This window comes from Vanacampus margaritifer, chromosome 7 (genome assembly GCF_051991255.1).
Source record: "Vanacampus margaritifer isolate UIUO_Vmar chromosome 7, RoL_Vmar_1.0, whole genome shotgun sequence".
Lineage (NCBI taxonomy): Eukaryota > Metazoa > Chordata > Actinopteri > Syngnathiformes > Syngnathidae > Vanacampus > Vanacampus margaritifer.
The window spans coordinates 14,463,867-14,487,366 of NC_135438.1; the positions used below are offsets into that span (position 1 = coordinate 14,463,867).

Below are 23,500 nucleotides of genomic sequence, written 5' to 3' on the forward strand. Positions count from 1 at the left end.
GGCATGTTTACCACGTGTTACATCACTTTCCCTTTTAACAACACTTAATAAATGTTTGGGAACAAAGGACAATAATTATTTCAGTTTTGGAGGTGAAATTCTTTCCCATTTTTACTTGATGTACAACTTCAGTTACTTGTCCAAAGTCTGGGGTCACCTATTTTGTACTTCATAATCCAATACATTTTCAAAGAGACACATCTGGTTGTATGAGGAATGGTTCTTGGCATTGTTTTGCTGGAATAAGATGAAAAATCCCTTTCAGGATTAATGGTGCCTTCGCGAACATATAAATTACCCATACAATGGGCACGAACAGAGCCCCACACCAACACATATACTGGCTTTTGAACGTTGCACTGACAACAGTCTGCACAGTCCTTTTCCTGTTTGGCCCACAGGAGATGAAGTCCATGTCACAAGTTCCAAAAACAATTTAAAAATGGGGACTCGTTAGACCACAGCATACTTTTCCACTTTGTGTCAGTCCATCTGAAATGATTTTGGACCCAGAGAAATGTTTCTGGGTGTTGTTGATATATATGACTTCACCAAACAGAATTATTATTTTTAATTTCACAAATAAGAGTTCATTTAAAAAAATCTTCAACAGAAGACACACGCATCTTAAGTCGCAAGCAGTGCTTTATTTTTAGAGACCAGAACAATTGTGTGGTTATGCTGTGAGTATTACAGTGATGGAATAATCACAATCTGAGAAGGGATCTGATACGTCTCAGCACTGTTCTATTTCTGAAGGAAGTGAACCATACTGGAGGTTGAATTGAATTGCACTTGGCTCTAAAAAGAAACACAAGAAATTGGTTAGACTAATCGTTTTGGTAGCTGTTAATGTTTTCTCGGTATTGTTTCTCAATATAGTTTTGTACTATTTGAACAATTGTTTGTCTGGGCAATGAATATATTCAATATGCACTACCTTCATAGCATTCAGGGATTTTGAGAGTTCCATTGATGCACTGAATTGACACAGCATAGCCGCAATTCCTGACCCTGTCCAAGCAGTAGACTGACACGATGTCATTATGGAAGACTTTGTTTGGCTCAAAGTCTCCAATCCAGAGTTTTTTTTCTCTGTATAATATTCTTCCTCTGTTTATGCCAATGCTACAAGGAGCTGCAAGTCACAGAAATGACACAACATAAAACATGATATGAGATGAGATTAGTGAATTTGTTGGGATTGTTATGCATAAAAAACTAAGCAGAAATGCAGAAATTAAACTGGCAAAACGACTCTCAGAAAAAATATACTTAATGGAATATAATTCATTCATTTTCTTCCACTCATCCCCTTCAGGATCACTGGCGTGCTGGAGTCAATCCCAGCTGATTTCCAGCAAGAGACAATAAATCACACGGTACGTACAAACAAACAAACATTTACATTCACTTTCACAACTGGGCTATTGAGAGTCTTCAATTGACCTAACCTGCATGTTTTTTGTTGTTGGTGTTTTTTTCTTTTCTAAAGTATCTCTAAAAAGCCATGCAAATATTGGAAGAACACGTATGACCAACACAGAAAGTCCCAAGGAGTGCCACCCCTCAAGGAACTGCATCATTTTAAAATTATACCCGTAGTTATATTGGCCTACCTTTACAGGATGGTTTTTCAGACCAATTGCCATTCTTCTGGCAAACAATTTGGAAGTTTCCTTCCAGTCTATAGTCGCCATCGCAGCCATACTGCACCGTCTCCAGGAAGTCGTAAAGTCTCTCGTCGTTGTTGGACATGTAAGCATTTAAAATGGTACCTGGTGGAGGGCACGTGACCACTGGAAAGATATTGCATTCCGCAGATTAATATTGTTGATGAAAACTTTATTTTTGATCAGTGAAAACTTTGTATTTGTAACTCAAATTTCCTGCGAGAAGAAACAGTCGAAAACTTCAACAATGATCAAGTCCAATGGTAAAGTTGACCCTCACCAGCACACAGAACCAAATCGGCGTCTGTTAACTACTTGTCATTTGTTTTTTACTTAGTTTTGGAATGACATTGCTCACGCAAGGAGGTGATAATGTTAATTTTATCCGCCATTTTTTAAGATTCAGACTCAGTTTTAGTCCAGTGTCAATCACACTTGTTAGTTTTTATTATAGTTAATCAACCTCATCCCATTTTTATTTAGTACATTTTTAGTCGACGATAAAGCTAGCATTTTAGACTTTATTTTAGTCCAAGAAAACATAGTTTTATTCATCCAATTTTAGTCAACAAAAACTGTCAACATTTTAGTCAGGACAATCATTTTATCGCTGTATAATTTTTTTTCAGTAGATAATGTTGAATATTTCACATATAATTTCCTCTCATCTTTTTGATGAACAGCACCTTTACGCACAATTCTAGCATGTCAACAAGTGGCTACTACAGCATGGCTCCATGCTTTGAGCTAGTAAATTAGCCAGCATTAGTTAGCAGTCGGATTATGAATGTTACGTTATAACTATAATTTACTTTTTTAATTTTAACCTTTCACCCTGAATCCACCTGGTCTATCCCATGTGTTTGTGCATGTTGCACTCGCTAGCTGCAGACATGATGTGTCAATTTTATGATTTACAAAATCACAACATGTTCGTCTTTTTTTTTCCATAAACTTCAATGTCCATACATTTTAGTCCAGTTTTTATTAAGTGAAGTGCATTTTCATCTTGTCTACATTAGTCGATGGAATGCATACTGATTTAGTCCCGGTTATTGTTTATTAATGAAGTTTTTAGTCTAGTCTAATCTAAGTCTAGTTTTGGTCCGGTGAAAAATGTGTGTTGATGAAATTATTTTTGTTTAGTACGAAATTAACACTACAAGATGAAAGTATTTGCCAAGAATGTTTTCATTAATCAAGAGCAAAAGTCAGTTGTCATGCCTTCAACACAATAAATTGGTGATGTAGTCTATTATATAATTTACAATGCATATATATACAGTACTTCGACATTCAGGTGTTTTGGTCCAGCTGCCACTAGCCGTGCACTCGGCATGCATGTTTCCAAAGAGGACGTAAGGAGGCAAGCACTCATATGTCCCATGGGTGCCAAAATATGTTGTGTTTCCATTTATTTTCTTGTTATAGCTGATGAGACCAAACTTTGGAATCGGAGCAAGACCGCAAGACACAGCTGCAAGAAAAGAAAACATATACTGTACATATACCTGTTAATTTATTACTATTGGTATAGGTTTGAATTGTTCACACCATAGGAGTGTGAAAAGATTACTTTACTGTGTTCCAAATACATACGCTTGCACTCTGGTACTGATGTGCTCCATGTTCCATTAGCTTGGCATATAGCATTGTTGGGTCCAGACAGGGTGTACCTATGGAGAGAAGAAAACACATCATTTGTTTATCATTCTTTAGATTGCCAATAATAACCTATCAACTTTTTTTAATTTTAATTACTGTATTGGATTTCAAATCCTGTCTAAATAAACCAATAGAATTCTAAGATAGCAGTCAAACAAACAGTTGAATGCCCTAGGATATAGGCCTACCGGTACACGAAATAGTCCTCATCAACATTACCAGTTAGATTCCTATGGCTTCATTTGTTACATGTCTTTCATTGGAATTCAACAAGAAGTTCTCACTTTACCCATTGTGACAGGTATATTTGATTATACTCTGGTACACCGTATCCTCATAGTGCAGTTCCCCATAGGACAGCGGGTCAGGATTAGGACAACGCTTTTCTACAAGATAGAAGAGTATAAGATAGAAGATAGAAGAGTAAAATATACAAAAAAATTAAAGACATAGTAAGTCTTAACACACTCCAAATTATGTTTAAGGCAAAAAATGGACCGTTACCACCAAGTATCAAGACGTTGTTTAAAGTCAGAGACAAAGAATATAATCTCAGAGGATCCCTACTATTTGAAAAAACAAAAATATGTGCAAATGTTAAAAGTCACTGTGTGTCAGTAAAAGGTGTCAATCTGTGGAACAACTGTTGTGAAAGTATCAAAACCTGTAGGTCATTAAGTATGATGAAAAAAATGTAAGAATGCTATGATAATGAGCTATACTATGGAAATATAATCACAGATTTATTTACCGTCATAATGAAGTTGTTGTGTGTTGAATGTTTGGTATTATTTTCCATTGCTTATTATTAATTTTTTTCTATTGGATGATCTGTGTTCTGTATTTTTGTACTCTGTATTGTTTTGCTGCTGTTAGAATGACCAGGGCTGACGGTCATTCTCTGAACGTGGTCTGCCTGAGGTTTCTTCCTACAATTGAATATGAGGTAGGGAGCTTTTCCTTACCACTGTTGCTGTTGTGCTTGTTCAGAGGCTACTTGCAAGGTTTAGACCTCGCTGTGGAGCGCCTTGCGGCGACTTGTTTTGATTTGGTGCGATATAAAATGTACAATCATTAATTTATTGATTATTTCTTATTTTCCTCTATTTTGTAGTGCTAGAAAAAATTAAAATATTTTGCTTCTGCCTACACCCTTTTGGGTATTTATGTATGGAATTAGTTTTTGGTTTGTTTGCTTGTTTGTTTTTTAGTTTTTGACCATGTTGAATTTTTTATTTGCCAACGAACCGAATAAAATGTTTATTCACCTTGCCTTTTCAATGACTAATGAAGAACACTGGGTCCGAACCAACTTTGTGTTACTGGGGCTCCAGGTGGTGGAGGGGTACTGTCGCTTGCCCACGCTGCAGGTTGGCGTGAGTTTGCTTCCCTGCCTGGAAGACCATGTTTGTCTGTTTATGTGAGTGAGTGCAAAAAAATAAAATAATAAAAAAAATACTTTGTGTAACTGAAACCGAAACCAGCATTTTTATACAGACTTTTTTTTTTAAACAGATCTTTTCTTTATTTTGGAATTACGATTTTTCCTGCCAAGAATAATGTTTTGTATAAAATAATTAATACCCCCCCCCCCCCCCCCCCACACACACACACATTTCAGAAGTGTGTATATTTGCAGTCTCATTAAGTAACAGTGAACTGAGGCTCACCAATGCACATGAATCTGGTTCTAGTCCACTCTCCGTTCGCAGTACATACAATTTTCCGAGGACTTAAAATGGACGTGTATCCCAGTTTACAAGACAGCGCTAACTCTGCACCAGGCTCAAAGTAGTCCTGCTGCCTCACTGCTTCAATGTTGGCACCCAGCTCAGGCATTACACATGCTGCAAGGACAAACACACAATTAGTGACTGGATGAGTGAAAACATAAAGCAAGTGTTGATCATTTGGGTTATTACTCTATTCATCCTATTTAGTGTAACATTTGTCCTCATTAGGGTCTCGCCTTGGGACTCTCGGCACAGCACACCTCGGACTGAATTTGGGAGTAAGCTGGAGAACATGCAAACTCCATACAGGATGGACTAATATGAGAATCAAGCTCAAAACCTTTCAACTGTCTGTGAGACGCATAAAATTAACCACGTGACGCTGTGAAGGCTGATAATTGCTAAATGTTATCAACTTAGTTTGAAAGTTCATCTACGATCAGTCATTTGATTACCAAATCAGAAATACAGATAACAATTGTGACATGAAATCATAGGAAAATATAAATACCGTGGGCTTCTTGTGTTGTCACAAGGGTAAAAAATGTGCAAAAAAGCCAAGCATTGGGGATATGTTCCAACCGGAAAAAAGCAAATAAATTCATGGTGTCCTTCCTTTGGTGACCAGTGCACTTTCTGAAATGTGTGTTGACTTTGTCACTGCTATTTGTGCTTCTCCAAAAGTAAACAGCCAAGATGAGTCCACTTGTTGCTCACAGACGATCATTTGATTTTGATTCACTGCGCTAGAAGCAACATGATAAAAGTCTTAATTCATCAGCTTTCCAACCTTATGGTAACAGTTTGGGGTAAGTGTGGCCTAGAAAGGCATGCTTGGGGAAGTTTGGTGAGGAAGAACTTGATTCCGCCGAACAGGTTTGGAATGATTTTGAGTCGCCCATGAAAGGACACTGATATGCCACAGACACACGCCAACATAGTCAGCTGTAAGTGTACTTTGAGCTCCAGCGACCCTGGCAGAAAGAAAAAAAACAGCAACGCTGGAATCCGCACTCTGACAGTGGACTTTCCCTTTTGTTGCAACACTGTTATTAAATTAGTGTAAATTAGTACATATATTAATGCTGTTGGTTCTTATCATTCTAATCATGGGGCTTTTTATGCCAAATTAGATTTGAATGTGTGTTGTTGTTGTTCTTTTTAGTCCATGTAGTATTTAAAAATTCCAGGAAGGTCAGAATAACTTCTCCGGAAATAACTTACTGATAATAATAAAAAAGGAATTATACAGTACTGTATATGAATAAATGAATAACATACAGGCCTAATCACCATTTTTGATTACAGTATGCATGTATCGTGATACATCCATCCATCCCTTTTCGTCCTGATTTGGTTTTGTTTCTATGTTTATTTCCACAATGTTGTGTCCAGAAACAAGACAAGAATATTGCTGAGCAGCCATTTACATTGTGAAAAATGGACGGACTCCTTCTGAATTTCTAATCCCATCTCCAACAGAAACAGCAAAAGTTTACTTGACATTCCGATTGTAGTATTTTTTATTTTCTTCGTTTTTTCCTGCACGGTGGTTGTCCCACGATCGCCCCTTCCCCCTAAACCGCTATAATCACAATGTAATTATTTGGATTTCCGCACGACGGCGTCCTCATACAGCACTGCCAGAGCAGGGCCGTGGACCGCTTCCCAACCCTGCATAGCATGACAACAGGAAGAGTGACCACACAATAATCAAGTGTTTATATTGGTGACACCACAACTAGGATGTTTGTCTTCAAACTAAAAGCAATGAACCATTGCTTTGCAATCGTCCCTTTTGACGCACTATGTAACGAAATACTTGTTGTTACGGTACTACTCAAGTATTTTCAGATAAGCTTATGTTTATTATCTTATGACTGAATTAATTATTTTGTGATGAATTTTTACCTTTACTCTCTCTCTCTCTCTCGCTCTCTCTCTTTTCAAAGGGTGGTGTTTAACAATGCATGTTCTTTATTGTTCCTAAATTCTGTAAATATGTGTCACGACTTGCTGACAACAGAAAAATACAAGTCCTAATAGCCATCTTATTCCTTGAGCTAAATATACTCTTACTTTGAAGGTGATACCGGATGTACTGTTTGTATTCGGCTGTGGGATAATTGACGACGATTTGAGCTGACAGCGGCGGCGCCCAGTGGCAGTCACAGGCGGGGAAAGCCCTCACTTACTCGCACTCAACGAGTCCACAGCGTGTCTCTCTGCTGGCTCCAGACTCAGCCCCGCGCAAGAAAAACACACTCGAAACACAACGACACGGATTTTGCTTGCGTTCAACATGGCTGATACAAGTTTGAACGAGTCGTCCACCGAGGACGTGGCTAATAGATTTGCTCGCAAAGGCGCCCTGAGACAGAAAAATGTCCACGAAGTGAAGAACCACAAGTTTACAGCCCGGTTCTTCAAGCAGCCGACTTTCTGCAGCCACTGCACGGACTTCATCTGGTAAGCCATCCGTCTCCGCCTCCACCCTCCCCGGCCACCTCCACGCTTGCAAGCCTGTTGCATATTGGATTGCAACTTCGCGCCCCCTCCACGATGTTACGCAACTTCACTTCGCAACTTTTCCCCACTTGATCCTACAAATCTCACCACCTTCTCGTCCGAGTTGTCAAAAAGTAGACTTCCGCAGGGAGCCATATGGGAAGGGCCGGGTTGTTTATTTTCGTCGTTAAAACACTCAAAAATGTGTAAAGATTGCTTGTACAGTATGTGAAGTTTTCTTGTGATTCGAAGTCATAAGAAAGCAAACGTTTTACGAATTAGGATTAGAGACATTTCGTGCAATGTTTCCTGATCAAGCTGATGTAATTTTCTCGCTGAAACATAAATTGAGGCATACTACAATTTTTTCCTTTTTTTTCTTTTCAGTTTACTAGCACATTTGAGAGGAATTATTCAGAAGACTTTTACAGTGTAAACATTTTAATAGATCTGGTCCACGTGGAGTAGTTTGTGGGAAGAAAGTGAATATGGAAAGTATGCTCTGTGCAAAAGTACAGTGACTGTTTTTGTTCACCCAGCTAAAATCAACCGAATGCAATTATTTTCGATTAAAAGTTTTTTATTATGACTTTTCTTAGGCCAAAGACAAAAAGCGTGATTATTACTGAAAATCTAGTTTATTGTCTTGGTTGCTTAGTACCAACAATAACAACAACAACAACAACAACAACAACAAATAAAGTAAAGGATATACACTGTAAAGTCAGCTCTGGTAAGTGTTGATGTGACGAGACTGACATCCCAGACAATTGCAGTAATCCTCTTCTCGTTCTACTGTGTCACACATTTTCCATGTGTTGTGTCACTGGTGGTCTAGTGCAGGGTCTCCAACATTTTATCATCTGAGAGACAATACAAATCATGTTTAGAAACTTTTATCAATGTTGCCCCGATTTCCATGGCACATATTCAAATATTGTGAACATCTGCATGTGCATTCTAATAAAATGTTCCCTCGCTACAATGCGGTTCACTTTTTTTGGGTGCAATTTTGGATGCATTTTTTTTTTACAGTAATGTACCTATTTTATGAAATTTATGAAGGTTTGAACATTGAGAATGTTTAAACAAGAGAGAAATGTGAGAAAATGTAAATGCCTCAATGAGTAAAGTGTATAAACAGTGTGGTGAGGGGTTTTAGAGCCTTAAAACATTTATAATAAATGTAAAACATAAAGCTAACTACTTTGCCGATTTCATTTATTGCGGGTATTTTTTGGAACCTAACCCCAGCGGAAAACAAGGGAACACTACTTAAAAAAATAAACATTTCACCATAAAAATATAGTTAATATTAACAATGAATAATATTCACCAAAAACCATAAACATATATTTAAAACAAGTACAAAGTACATACCTGCATGCGCATTTAAAAAAGAAAAAGAAAAAAAGAAACGTGTGTAGAAAAACTCACATAGTATTCACCAACATTTGCATGCCGCATCTTGACCTTTTTCAAACATAAAAGGTCACAAGCTGACAGACATCACCACAACATGCTTGATTGATAGATAGTGATGATAATAGTAATGACAAATCGCTGAGTCTCAGGAGGGGTCATGACACCTGCGATTTTGATTGTATGGGAATTTAGATCAAGACAAAACACACGTCTGATAGTATATATTTGACTCTTTGTACTAGTAAGCTACTGGTAGCTTGCGAGTGACATGACGGAGGCATCTGGTTTCGTGGTTCACTACTTAACCAGCGTGCATTCAATTCCCACCCAGTGACGGTGTGATTGTGAATGAGCGTGTAAATGGTCACCTATCCCTGCAGTATATGTGTCATGCATGAAAATGGATAGATGGTGTTGTGGAGGAGATTTTTTCCTCCGCGTGTTCGTTTTCTTTCGGGTAGTGAGAATGTTGGTTATCTGGATACAGGCTGGAGATCGATGAACAGTTCCTTCGAAGCTTTTATTTATATATGATATTCCGGGCACAAGTGAGTTACAGACAATGGCTGCAGCTTCTCACAAGTGCGAAGATTACAGAGGACTTACAATATTCTTATACTACCTTGAAGGGCGGTACCACACAGTTTCCAGTAAACAGATCAACCGGAGTTGAGATAAAACCCAAGGACATCATTCAAACCCAAAGCCCATTTGAGGAATAGAGGAGGTTATTCAGTCATGACTGCACCTGGCAGAAATTGCGATAACACTCATAAGGATACATCCGCAGAACAAAGCTCTACTGAGGAAATAAGGAAATTAAAACAGTTATGACTAAATCTGGGCAGAAGACCCTCTTCAATGGTTAATAAATTATGACATTTGACAAGGGCCCTGGGATTTTCTGGAGACCAGTCCAGAGTGTAGCCCAGAGGTGGGCAATCTCGGTCCTCGAGGGCCGGAGTCCTGCAGGTTTTGTAGGTTTCTCACTTCCAACACAAGCTGATTCCAATCAACAGGATCGTTATCAGGCTTATGCAGAGCTTGCTGATGAGCTGATCATATATCAGCTGTGTTGGAGAAGGGCAACACGCAAAACCTGCAGGACTGCGGCCCTCGATGCCCACCTCTGGTGTAGCCTATACTTTGGACCAGTCGGTTGGGATATGCTTAGGTCACAGTGTCACTAAACTGAAAAGCGCTTGGCAGACATTTGAATATATTTGTGATTTCCTTCTTTTTGCATGTATGTTAAAAATTACAATGCATGGAGTTGAAATGCCTACATCAAGCTTCCTTTCGGGGTCGTCAAAGGGTTAGCTAGCTTAATTGTACAGCAGCTAATTATTTTTTACACTTGTGACAGTTTTGATTAACATAAATGAGGACATGTGAAAATGAGATTTGTTTTTTTAATTCCTTGTGCCTGCCTGTCCGACCCATCAAGTAATGCAAAATAGTAACGCAGTATATTGGATAAGTAACTTTAATCTGATTACTACTGGTGTGGAAATAGTAATGCGTTATGTTGCTTATTACAAAAAAATGTTCTATTAGAGGTAAGATGTTAATTTTCTTGGTCGCTAATGCTAATATTAAATCCACGAGCTAGAAAAATCAAGAGTAAAAACAAACAAAAACAGACAAACAGTATTTGAAAAGTTTCTTTGCAACGGGGAAAAGGCTCAGTGAGACAACACAATAGCCTATGACCACGAAGAAAAAGAAAGATGCATTCAGGAGACAACAGGCCTACTTGAAATATGGATTTACGACGACGGGTGATTCACGCGCAAGGCCTGCTCATCATAATGTGCGGCGAGCGGCTCTTGATTTAGCGTCATGGTGGGTTATTCATGGACTTTGTACTTGTTGTGTGGTGCCTTGTTGGCACATTTCAGGAGACTGCTGCTAATATAGTTACATCAAAATGTGGCTTCATCTTTTATTGTTCTACTGAAAATACTCGTATGGTATCATTCATGATAAGTGTTACTGTGTTACCATAGTGACCATATATTGAAGCGCTGTTGTTACCGTTGTTGGTGTTTGTGCTGCTAATACAGCTACTGTACATAAAAATATTCAATGTATTCAGGTTTGGAGTTACATAAAAAATATATACAGTGGATTCACGTTTGTAGCATTTTTATAATCATCAGAAAAGAAGAAAGAAATCCGCCAGTCTTCCCAAATAGGTTGTGTTCAAGCTTAGAGGTTGTAGATATTCACCCGTGTTCACAGTCATCCACTGTTGCAGGTGCCAGTATGATCTCATGGCCTTTACTGCTTGCAGTTTATGACCTTGACGGTTTTACAGCATGGCATGTGCACTGCCTAACGGCACTCCTTAGTCCGTAGTCCAGAGAGCTAAACATGTCCTGCAGTTACAGGCTACAACTTGTTACAATGTCCATTGTATCAATAGAAGCAGGGAGAGTCCACTTTGTTTTCTGGGAGGGAATTTACCAACACAACATCATGCAGCTAAGCGGACTGGACTTAATAGCGAGTCTGGCAGGAATCACCCTGCGCCAGCTCTTTCCATAAAAATCATTCCAGACGCAAAGAATGTTGAACATTTGCACATGTGGACGTTGTAGTCTAGTGATGAATGCTTGCTTTTATTATGCAAGGTTAGGGTTCCTTTAGTTTTAAAAGACTGCCAGCAAACCATCACGTGATTGTTTATGTGTTTCACGTCATGCAAAGTTCTATTATGATTAAATAGAATTTGCTGATTGTGTGAGAGGAAATGGTCAACTCATTTGTGGCGGCCGAGGCTTGGGGTCGTTTAGTGACCAGAAAGTCGGCTGTTCGATCCCCGCTCTCCCCAATTCATGTGCCGTTGTGTCCTTGGGCAAGGCACTTCACACACATTGCCTCCAGTGCTACTCACACTAGTGTACGGAAGGTGCGAATGTTTGGTGGTGGTCGGAGGGGCTGTAGGCGCACACTGGCAGGCACGCTAATTTCTGTCAGCCTGCACCAGGGCAGCTGTGGCTACTAAAGTAGTTTACCGCCACCAGGGTGTGAATGTGGAGTCCATGAATATGTATCCACTGTAAAGTGTCTTTGAGTGTCTAGAAAGAAAAGCGCTATATAAATCTAATGCATTATTATTATTATCATTATTTAATCCTGCTTTGTTTGTTTTCACAGGGGCTTTGGGAAACAAGGATTTCAGTGCCAAGGTAAAACAAATTGACTTTATTTCTGGCTCATTCAAAGATGATATGTTTATTTACGTGTGTATGTGTGTGTGGATCAGGCCCAGTGGTCTGTGTGGCCAAACAAGTGGTCATGTAGAAAGTAACTGAACAATCACAGCAAATTTGGCCAAACACTCAGAAAAAGCTTGACAATGTTTACACCCACTTCATATTGAGCTTGCGGTGCTGCAGGAGTGGAAGGAACTATTGTTTTCCCACAACCTGGATAGTGTTTATTGTTCCTGCAAGCACAAAACATGTGGTCCGAAGGATGTGGGCCTCAATCAACATTGAATGGCAAGAACTGAATTTGGCAGTAAATGAAGCAGGAAACGCACAACACACTGATGCAATTTGAGAAATAATGAAATAGAGAGACATGCTAACGATGCTTGTTAGAGATGCTCAACCAGCAGAATGGAGTCTTTTCACATGTGTTGTCATCTCAAAGACGTCTTCCTCAGAAAGTCGGTGATGGTGAAGCAGTATTGCGTTCACCGGTGTCTCAATTGGTCTTGTTTGTGCTAGGGTCAGGTGTAAATTAACAAATATATTTATTTCAGGAATTTTATAGAAAGTAACTTATATTTTGGGGTTAGATATCTACCTGCCTTCTATTCCATAACTGGTTGAGATGCAATTATCAGTGCCAAAGTACAGCACTACTTTTTGAACTCATTGCTTCATGACCAGGGTTGGGAGGGTTACTTTTAAAATGTAATTCATTACAGTTACAAGTTACCTGCTAAAAAATGTAGTTAGTAACGTAATCCAAGTACCATCATTTTAAAGTAATATAACTGGATTACTTTTGGATTACTCCAATATTGAGTATGCTCATGAAAACAAAATAAAAATAAATATCACCACAATATATATTCTATATAATGTGCCCCTGCAATTTGCGGGTGATAGGGACCCAGGCAGCCTACAAATATTAAAAATCCATGTGTAAACAAAAAGCATGTAGGCTATTGATTGATTGATTGATTGATTGAAGGCCATATGCTGTTTTCAAACTGTCACTGAAAGCAACCACACCTCACATTTAGATAGATAGATGGATAGATAGTTAGTCATCCAATGAGGATGACGATGTGTGACATCAATTGCAAAATGAACTTTTATCCCAGTCACAAGTTTAGCCGTGTATATGTTGTGTATGATGCCCTTCTTTCTCTCTCTCTCTCGCTCTGTCTCTCTCTCTCTCTCTTGCCCTCTTTCTCTCGCCCTCTTTCGCACTCTCTCTCATCGTATAAATTGTAATCCCCATTTTTAATAAATGTACCTGTAATCTGATTTCATGTTTTTCCCCAGTAAATGTAAAAGAATACAGTTAATTTTTTTTGCAATCTGATTACGCAACGGCGGTACATGTATTCCGTTACTCCCCAAGCCTGTTCATGACATAGCTGATAACACCACATACTGTAGCTTTGCTGCATGCGTTAATTTTCACAAAATTTCCTATAGACTTATATTTGATATTTGACCACACTTGTACCACAAATACCTCACAATAGTTTGAGCTCGCAACCCCGCTAAGTTACAGTCAATGGGGCCGATGCATACGACTCTAATCTATTTGCTGTTAACATGGCATTCCAATCACAGCTCCCAGTCACCCCAACATTGTCAACGCCAGCATTTATTGTTGTATTTTTGCAACATCTCTATCTTTATAAATGTAGGACAAGCGCGCCTGTTGTCTCAGTCCACATGTAGCAGGTGTGACCAGGTGCAAAGCACGCAGGATTATTGGTGGATCGCTCTGCTCGGCCATCTCTGTTGTAGACATAAAGATAAACACCTTGCCAGACATTTGACCTAAGTAATTGGGAGCTTTTCTTATAAGAGTGACACATTCACAGGTCTTAGCTTAACACAACATTCCACTAAACATAGAAGGAATCTTTATGGAGTCTTAAGTGTCAGTAGGAAGGAAATGTTCTCTCTCTAAAGCCGGTGTAAAAGTGTTCAAGCATCCTGGCTAAAAAAGATGTTGACAGCACAACACGTTTTTGTATATTGTAACGCCATCAGGTTTGCTTTCATAGAACGGTGTTATTTTCCTCCTAACTTTTGGTAACGAGTCACCTCTTCATATATGGTACTGCTAATGCTAATGCCGCTACTCGCATTTAAAGCATCTTCAAATTAAAGCCAGTTAATCTTAAACAGATTTAGTTGTGGTTTGTGGGAGAAAGCTTGAGTATCAGGCGAAACTCGTGCAAGCAAACTAGAAGAATCAAGAATCAAAGTCAGAACCTCTTGACTGTAAGGCATATGTGCTAACCGCTAGTCCACTGTGCTGCTTAGCCCTAGCCCAGGATAGAAAAATAAATCTCAACTGCCCATGTCACTTTTCATAAATTCCCCTTCCAGACATGTTGAATAAATAATGACCGCCCCTATCAAGAGGCGATCGTTTCCGCTGCAACTTTTAAAAGTAGGGAAAAGTCCTCACTTTGTAGGATCTGTTTAGCCATAAATTATTAAGGCTGTGGCGCTCTTCTAAAATGGAGGTCAGGTGCTCCAGCAGAGCAATGCACCGCTCGAAAAATGACAAGGTGATAAACGGGAGGGTGACATTTCTGTAACAGGATTGACATTTCATTTCCATCTCCGTAAATGTCCTTTTGCTAAAAATAGGGATTGCGACGTATTACATCACACTTGCATTCACAGTCTTATAAGCAGGACATTTTGATGAGTTACCTTTTTTGCTTTTTTCACAATATACTGTGATAAATTTCGACTGAGTTTCATTAATTATTAATTATTGAGCAAATTTTCATGAACGATAGGGCTTTTATCAGTTGGCATTTTAGAGCTTCAGTTTACTCCTGGACAAAGTCAAAGCAAGATAATAGAAGATAACCTTTATTCATCTGATAATTTTCAGAACTTGACTAAATCTATTTAAAAAAAAAAATGTTGGCTTAAAGAATAATATATATAATTTTAATAAACTCTTTTTTTTAACAATTGTTTTAATTATTGAATGACGCTCAGCTTCCCATAGTTATGATGTTCCTCAACATTCTTTAAACTAATTGAGACTGATTAAATAGGTAATCTGCTGATTGCAAACAAGTAGTACAATACATTTTACTGAATTCTTATTTAATTCAACATTTGATTAATCAACAATCAATTCTCACACAAATGACATTTGTTATCTATCAGTTAATGGTTGATTATAATGCACATCCCTAAACCTAGTAACCTAAATATGATTTGTTTTCTTACTAGGCAATCTCTTGCTCCATTATTAAAAAATAAACAAATCATTAATACTAAGAGCATGGCACAGTCAAGAGGTTCTTGGCTGTAATCTTGGTTTTAATCTCCAGGTATTGCAGATACCTCCCTAATTCCACAAATTTGCATGTTAGATTAACTGAAGAATGTTAATTGTCTATACATGTTAATGACTGTGAATGGATGATTGTTAATATTTTTATGTTATTTACCCTTTATTTAACCAGGCTAGTACCACTGAGACCAAATACCTCTTTTCCTGAGGGAGACTTGATCAAGAATGGTAACAATAGTTTCAAAAATCAACCAAACTCAAACTCGTGCAAGTCATATACTGTATAACAACAGGCAATGTAACGCTAGTAAGACAAAACTTTGTACATTAGCCGGTAATGTTTTATTAAAGGCTTTGTATAAAATTATAGATGTATAGTATTTCACACGAGCGTGAAATTTTACCAACTTAGATTGAATAAACAAATTATGCGTGTGCTCCAGAAAAAACAACCTTATGAATGATACGCAAAGCACGTTTCTGTATTGTGACTAATGGATTAATTGCATTTTGGTATGTATTTCCCCAAACTTCGATACAATATGTGAGGTATGGAAGAACCGAGGTGCAGTATAAAACACAAAGTGCATAATCAGCAAGATATTGCTTTACTTTATTTAAAATTGCTCCGGTTTTTACATGTCTGACGTGGGGTTTCCAAGACAATTTACTATAAATTATTACCAAATTTATTTTCAATAACACTTTCAATTGGCGCACCATCAATATTTATTTGTAATCCAGAATCCATTTCTCGATTACCAAACAGCATTGCTTTAGTTTTGCTTATATTTAAGGATAATTTATTTATGTTCATCCATTTTTTCAATATACATAACTAATGGTTCATTGTAGTTATGAGCTCATTATAATTATCACTATTATAAAAAATATTGGTATCATCAGCAAAAATAATACATTTTAGTACTTTGGATACATTAAAGATATCATTAATATACAAATTAAAGAGTTTTGGCCCCAGCACAGACCCCTGGGGGACCCCACAAGAAATATTACGTTTATTAGATGTATATTGCCCCATTTTGACATATTGGGCCCTATCCTTTTAACTCGCCTTTTAGCCATCGTCCAGCAACTCCCCGATTTCCATATTTTTCTATCTTATTAAGTAGGATAGAATGATTGATTGTATCAAAAGCTTTTTTTTTAATCAACAAAAACACCAACAGCATATTTTTTCTGATCCAAAGCATTTGTAATCTCTTCTATTGCCCCAATTAATGCTAATGAAGTAGTTCTTTGAGTTCTAAAACCGTACTGACCTTCATTAAATATTTGATGCTTGTCCAGAAACTTCTCAAATCGAGAATTAAAAAGTTTCTCAATAATTTTTGTAAACTGAGGCAATAGAGAAATTGGTCTATAGTTGGTGTAACTGTGTTGATTATCATTCTTAAAAATAGGTATTACTTTTGCAATTTTCATACTCCGGGGAAAACAGCCAGACTGAAAGGATAAATTGTAGATATATGTTAAGGGCTTAACAATATTATCAATAATTTTTTTTTTTACTAATGCCATATTGATATCATGAAAATCTGTGGATAATTTACTCTTACATTACCTTGCCTGTCCTTTTGTAACTTTGTAATTTTTCCAGGCATTGTTCTTTGAGCTTCTACACGAGGAAGTAAAGAACATAAATGTAGTTTAATCTGCATTGAGAACAATGTGCCCTGCTATTGACCGGTGACCTACCTGAATTTTTCCGTACATGAAAATGAACCTATTGAAATGGTTATGGTTTGTAATACCTACCGTACTGTAGCTTCCACTTGAAGCGTGTACACAATACGACACTAGCAATGAAATGTTGTTTCCACAACATGTCACAAGATGCTATCTGCCTTGTAAACAATCTGTCCATCAACTGTTGGCTATTTTTCCTGCCGAGTCGTGTTTCAAAGCTTTGACCTGCTGCTGTTGCTTCTGTGCGCTTAGAATATGTCCCTCAGCCCAATTAGCCTTCAGTAGTTCTCTCTCTTGACCTGTTTTATTTAGATCCAGCTAAACATTCTTATCTAGATGTGAAGTAGTGCTGTCAGGTGGTCTCCGTAAAATAACAAAAACTTGAGTTGTGTGAAGTGCTTGTAAGTCGGTGTTTATTTCAAGATATGACGTACTTCTAAAAAGTTTTAGTAGTTTTTCCACATGCTCATTCACTTTTAATCTTAAACTTCATACTATGTATTGCCCAACAAGAGAACATCTCACAAATATAGAAAAATATGTATTCAATAAACTAGAACATTTTATATCAAGAAAACATTAACTCTGTTAAGTTATGCGATCGATGCACATGGCTCGTAGCTGCTCCATGTTTGAACAGAATAGTCAACTACGGCTTGTGTTGACAGTTGAAAGGTAAACTTCATGTGCTTGGAACACACTTTGTCTCTTTACATGATACTCTTGCATTGGTAACTTGTTGAAACAGTAACTTGGTCTATTTTCTTTGCTTCATCCTGAAGCTTGTCAACAAAGGAAACAATTTAGCCTGATAGCTTTTCTCACAAGCACACACTTCCTTCCAATGTACACAGACAGCCATCATTAGTGTGAGTTCGGGCCTGCTTACACCATTCGGTTTAAATAAAAAGGTAAAATCAATTAATTGAATATTCAACTTTCAAGGAATATTCAATGAATATCTGAGGTTATGGATATTTTAACCTAACCCTAACCCTTAATTAATTGCTAAATTGTTGCCACACCCCTTTTTGTACAAAATGCCAAAATTCGGCAGGTTGTAGCGCCCAAATGCCTGCTCCGATTTACCTAAATTTGAAAATTAGTATTGCGCCATAACCAGAGGTGGGTAGTAACGAGTTACATTTACTCCATCACATTTACTTGAGTAGCTTTTTGAAAAAAAAAAAGTACTTCTAAGAGTAGTTTTACCACACAATACTTTTTACTTTTACTTGAGTAGATGTGTGAAGAAGAAACACTACTGTTACTCCGCTATATTGGGCTACACTAGAGTCGTTACCTGCCGCCCCATTCATACATAAGATTTACTGTATTTTCTCGTAAGCCCTTCGCTTGACTGACTGTGTGGGAGCATTTCCGCAGACACATTGCTTATATACAGGAATGCAGCCCTGGTTGAAGACTGGCAGGCATGATGAAAACCCGAAAGAGTCAACTGAAAGATGACGTCTTGGTGCTTTCGCTTTAAGAAACTGTCACCTATGGTCATTAGACTGGGAGGCAGCGCCAAACGAGTTACGCCACAATCTGTGAATGGATTAAGCATGCTTGGGCGTGTCTGCTTGCACTGTTCTTTGAGCTCAAAAAGTTTTATTTTTTTATCTTGATTGGAAGATGCCAGCATTTGGACATCATTTTATATTTTTGTCTGTCTGATGACATTGTTTAGAAAAATAAATCAGACTTCATGTTCAAGCAGTTGCTCAGTTCTTAAGTATTCCCTTCAGCGTACTTACTGTACTTACTTTTACTTTACAGTTTTATTTTGATGACTACCTTTTACTTTTACTTGAGTAATATTATTTTGAAGTAACACTACTCTTACTTGAGTACAATTTTTAGCTACTCTACCTACCTCTGGCCATCCCTATCAACAACTACACCAAGTTTAATTAAAATGAAAATATGCCTGGTTAAACCTAGTGGGTGATTTGTCAGGGAACAATTCTATGCTGCTATTAAGCACATCATCATAGTTTTTGATAAAGTTCATGATTAGCCGAATGATCTTTGAGGCTATAACACTAGCAAATGGACACACATCAAACTTTTTCTTTGTTCATGCTAAAAATAACTGGAAAGGTTAGGATAATTATGTACAAGTAGTACATTCCTTTTAGAAGACAGTGATGATTGACTGGCAGTATTTTTCCTTCAATGACCCTCTTTGCAGGAGTTTATTGCAAATTCAACTTTACTGAAATGAACTGATATAAAAAAAAACTGCAGCTGCAGTAAGCCGAGAAGCCTTAATAATACTTGACTCATAACACCGTAAGCAACTCTTCGCCTGTATGATCTCTCTACGATAAACCAATCTTGAGCCAATATTGAGCCTAAATCTCACTACTGAAATAAAGATGATCTCGTCTCAATTTATAAAAAAAAAAAAAACTGCATTAATTATGTACCTGTCCCTCTGTCATCTAGTGGAGGAATATTTACTTGTTCTGCTTGACATTATATGTAGTTGACAATAGATAGAAGGCCAAAGATATTATATGTAGTAAATATATTTTTGCACACCTGCTTATATCTCATGACACTTTAATGTCCTGTGTCACAGTGGTTGAAAATCACTCTTTAAACCACTGAAGATGCTGTTTTTCAAAAGTTTAAAATTTATGACCACACCCACGCACTGGTTAAATGAGACTGTCAATTAAGTTTTAATTATACAGAATAAATTAATCTTCATTTGTTGCTCTAATTTATTATATCATAAGAATTTTGATAGTTTTCATAATTAGCTTTATTACAATTCCTTTTACGGATCTGAATTTAGTTACAACCAGTACATTTAATGTAGTGAAATATAAGTATTATCTCTCAGGGGGTATTTGTGGTATGATAATGAATTTAATGAATGAAATATGAACTGAAAAGACTTAAACCTCACATAAAGGCGCAGCTTGAACAGCCCCCCCCCCCCAGTTGAATTATTATTTGGCCCTATGAAACCATGCTGCTTTTATGTTCTGTGACATCCACAGTGAAGCAATGTTGACAGTTGTTATAAGGCGTGAGCATCACTTTGTACTTTTTCTCTGACTGCCTTCCCTCCCCCTCTCGCATGTCACATCTCTTCATCATTTGCCGTTTGAACGGCGAAAATTAGCACTTGTGGTCAATTCCCCACTCGAATCTCTACTTTTTGGCAGTAACATTATATGACAGGGTTCCTGGAGTTAAGATCTTCCAACTGCTTGCTTGTCTCAAGAATCAAGATACAACATTCACAAAGCAGAGCAGCGCGATTCAAATGTATATTTGTTCATGAGTGTGTGTGTGTTTACAAGGGAGTGAGAGATCAACAGAGGCTATATTTAAAGTTGCTCCTCTGTCCCTCAAAGCGGGACATTGCTGTGCATAGTGCATAGTGGCATCTCTGTTTACAGGCACAGGCTTTTTTTTTTTTTTTTTTAAGAAAAGCATTGCGTAATTATGTTGGAGCTTTGTCTTGCAACATACAATACGTATTACTTAAACTCTGCAGGTTGGCTTTAAGGCTTTTTCCTTCCTTCAAGAACTGCTTCCTCAAAGCGTATACTGTTCAGTGTTTACATGTTTTGAGTAATGTCTTTAAACATCCATATGATGATTTAACTTAAAATAAATTAAGAGTGTGCTTGCTGTAGACTATGCCAACCAGAAGTGACCTTTGCGAATTTGCCGCGTAGTTTGGATTTCCCCGAAAGCCTCTCGCGTGGCTTCCTGTTCCTCACTAATCAATTCAGCCGCATTAAGATGAGACTAAGCCATCATGGCAGATGCATTATTTATCACCTCAATTCGCATTGTGCATCTGAGAGAAATGCGCGTTGTGGTAGTGTTTGCGCTATGAAAGAGTTTGGTCATAGCTGTCAGCCTATTGGGACTGATAGAGTCAACATACTGTACAGTATGTGTGTCTGAGTTCACTTTTAAAAGGCACAGTGGTATTTGCTACAGTGTCACTCTTGCTGATTCTGTATTTGTTCACCTCGTAAGTCTCTTGGGAAACCCGGACCACGCTTTGATAAACACTCACTTGTCTTCAGGCTTCGACTGGTATAACCCTGTCATGTTATCTGTCTCACTATTTGATGAGAGGCTTTCAATGCAGGACACGCAGCTGAGTAAGAAGTCAAGTGAGGTGACGCCCATGTTCCTGCTGTCCTATGAATATCCTGCTAGATGGATAGCGATACAGCAGCTGGTGCAGATATGAGGCCAGAGTTTTGCTGATTAAACACCGATATAGTACTATTTTTTCATGAAACGTTAAATGCTGTTCAGTAGGGATGGGCTTGCCTTGAAGTAATTGAATGAGAGAAATGAGATGCCTGACAGAACGTTTTTCAGTCATGATCAGTTAACAACAAAAGAGGATACATGTCAACAATGTATGTGTATTGATTAAAAGCAATCTGAAGACTCTGTCACCACATCCCAAGAGAGTCCTTTCAGTTTGGCATCAATAAGGTCATGTCAGGTTTCTTGACCTATCATACTAATCTCTAATGGCAGTCGTCATGGGAAAAAAACTACAATGAAATGAATGCAGCTCTGTACTTTTGGATTTATTCATACCACAGTAGGTTGATGATTATTTTTAGAGGGTCAAAATGACCACATTGGTTCTTAATGGGGGTTTAACGGTAGCTTACTTGAATGAAGGACTCATTGAGTGTGTTTTTCATGAATGGGGCCACCTGTTTTGTCATTTGCCTGTCGTAAGCGTGCCCGTTTGCGCAGATTAACTTTGGGATTTTATGTGGACAGGAGGGTCCAATCCTTGCCTGCACTGGTAAATCGATGCTGTTACATCAACAGTTTGCAAAGCCTTGCATTTGTCTGCAAGCAAAATAGGCCTCTGCTGCTCGCTCCCTAAGCTGGATTGTCATACAGCATTACACTGGCCTTGTGTTGGCCTGTCAAATTAAACCCCGGGTTTTAATTTACTGCATAGCGTTCTTTGGAAAGGTCGCAGTGTTGTGGACCAAGCGTTGTTGGAATGTATTTCAGTGTTAAACTTTCAAGGTGTTCTGCTATAAAAGGCAGTGAGAGAAAATAAATCAGCATTGTTAGGGCTTACACAATGAATGGATAAAATCAATAACTGCTTAATGAAATTCTTTAGCAATTGCAAGGCACAAGTCACTACAGAATCCGACTATATTTTGTTTAGACATATGGAAACGGTAGTTTTTCTGAATGCTGTTGTATATTCATTGTCGAGCTTAGCAACCATGAGGAAGGTATTAAGCGTACGTGCCTGGTAAGATAAAAGGCACATTTTTGATTCACTTTTTCTTCTTTTTTCTTTTTTTGCTTATTAACTGTTAAATCTGTCGTCATGTAGGCTATTGTATATATTCTGTGCTCCATCTTGTTTATTGTTGATGTTAAAATATTTTTGGGGGCTTGAGATCAAGATAGGGTTACCGCGCCTTCAACCACGCCTTCAACCACGATGTCTTTTTAGTGCTTGCCAAAGTAGTCGGAACCTGGTACAAAGGAGGGTAGTCACTTAACGAAGTTAAAAGTTCAAACTTTGCTGAATGATGTGATGACATGCATTCATTCCATTGATGCCCTAAACAAATTAGCCACAAAGAATAAGGTTGACCCATCTGAGATTTGACTGACTTTTATATTACTCATGTCATTATTGCCACTTTACATTTCTGTCTTGATTTTTCTTTTGATTTCTTTATTGATTCGGAATCATATTCCGTCAAACCCTGCGATTGGCTGGCAACCAGTTCAGGGTGTACCCCGCCTACTGCCCGAAGCCAGCTGGGATAGGCTCCAGCGCCCCCCCGCGACCCTTGTGAGGACAAGCGGTTAAGAAGGTGGATAGATTTATTGATCGATGGATGGATTTCGGCAAACCCTGATATTGTAAGCTATCCCTATTTAAATGTCTTAAGATAAGCATTTTTCCTTTATGGCCTTTCTGTGACACAAATCCAAGATCTTATGGAGGGAGTATTTTTTTAAATATTATTTAGTGGTCCCCGGTGGGAAATTAAATAACTACTCTCATGATTTTTCTTTGAACATGCATTGTTATTGTGGAATCCAATTTTGACAAATAAAAGCGCAACACACATAAATGAAGGGTGGGATGAAAGTGAGGCTGTTGTGGGTTACGGGTATCTTGGTAGAAAAACGGCCCCAAATACAGTATATTGTGTTGTGTATGGACAGGCAGATTTCTACATTGTGTTTGTGTGTATTGACCGA

The 23,500-nt window shown here is 38.0% G+C and overlaps 2 protein-coding genes across 2 annotated transcripts in view; one reads left to right on the forward strand and one right to left on the reverse strand.

Moving 5' to 3' along the window:
• Window positions 1-627: 627 nt before the first annotated feature.
• LOC144054608 (beta-2-glycoprotein 1-like) lies at window positions 628-5,915 on the reverse strand. Its single transcript, XM_077569746.1, has 8 exons — window positions 5,583-5,915; window positions 5,009-5,185; window positions 3,628-3,724; window positions 3,273-3,349; window positions 2,962-3,150; window positions 1,620-1,799; window positions 941-1,138; window positions 628-801 (listed from the first exon to the last, which is right to left on the reverse strand). Exons 1-8 carry the CDS (start codon window positions 5,674-5,676, stop codon window positions 737-739), a joined length of 1,077 nt encoding a protein of 358 aa, XP_077425872.1. The 5' UTR covers window positions 5,677-5,915; the 3' UTR covers window positions 628-736.
• A 1,310-nt stretch (window positions 5,916-7,225) lies between these two features.
• prkcaa (protein kinase C, alpha, a) overlaps window positions 7,226-23,500 on the forward strand; it is a 112,990-nt gene continuing 96,715 nt past the window's right edge. The window contains exons 1-2 of the mRNA XM_077570459.1: window positions 7,226-7,540; window positions 12,167-12,198. Coding sequence (XP_077426585.1) covers window positions 7,374-7,540; window positions 12,167-12,198 — 199 coding nt within the window. The 5' untranslated portion in view covers window positions 7,226-7,373. The remainder of the gene's footprint in view (window positions 7,541-12,166; window positions 12,199-23,500) is intronic.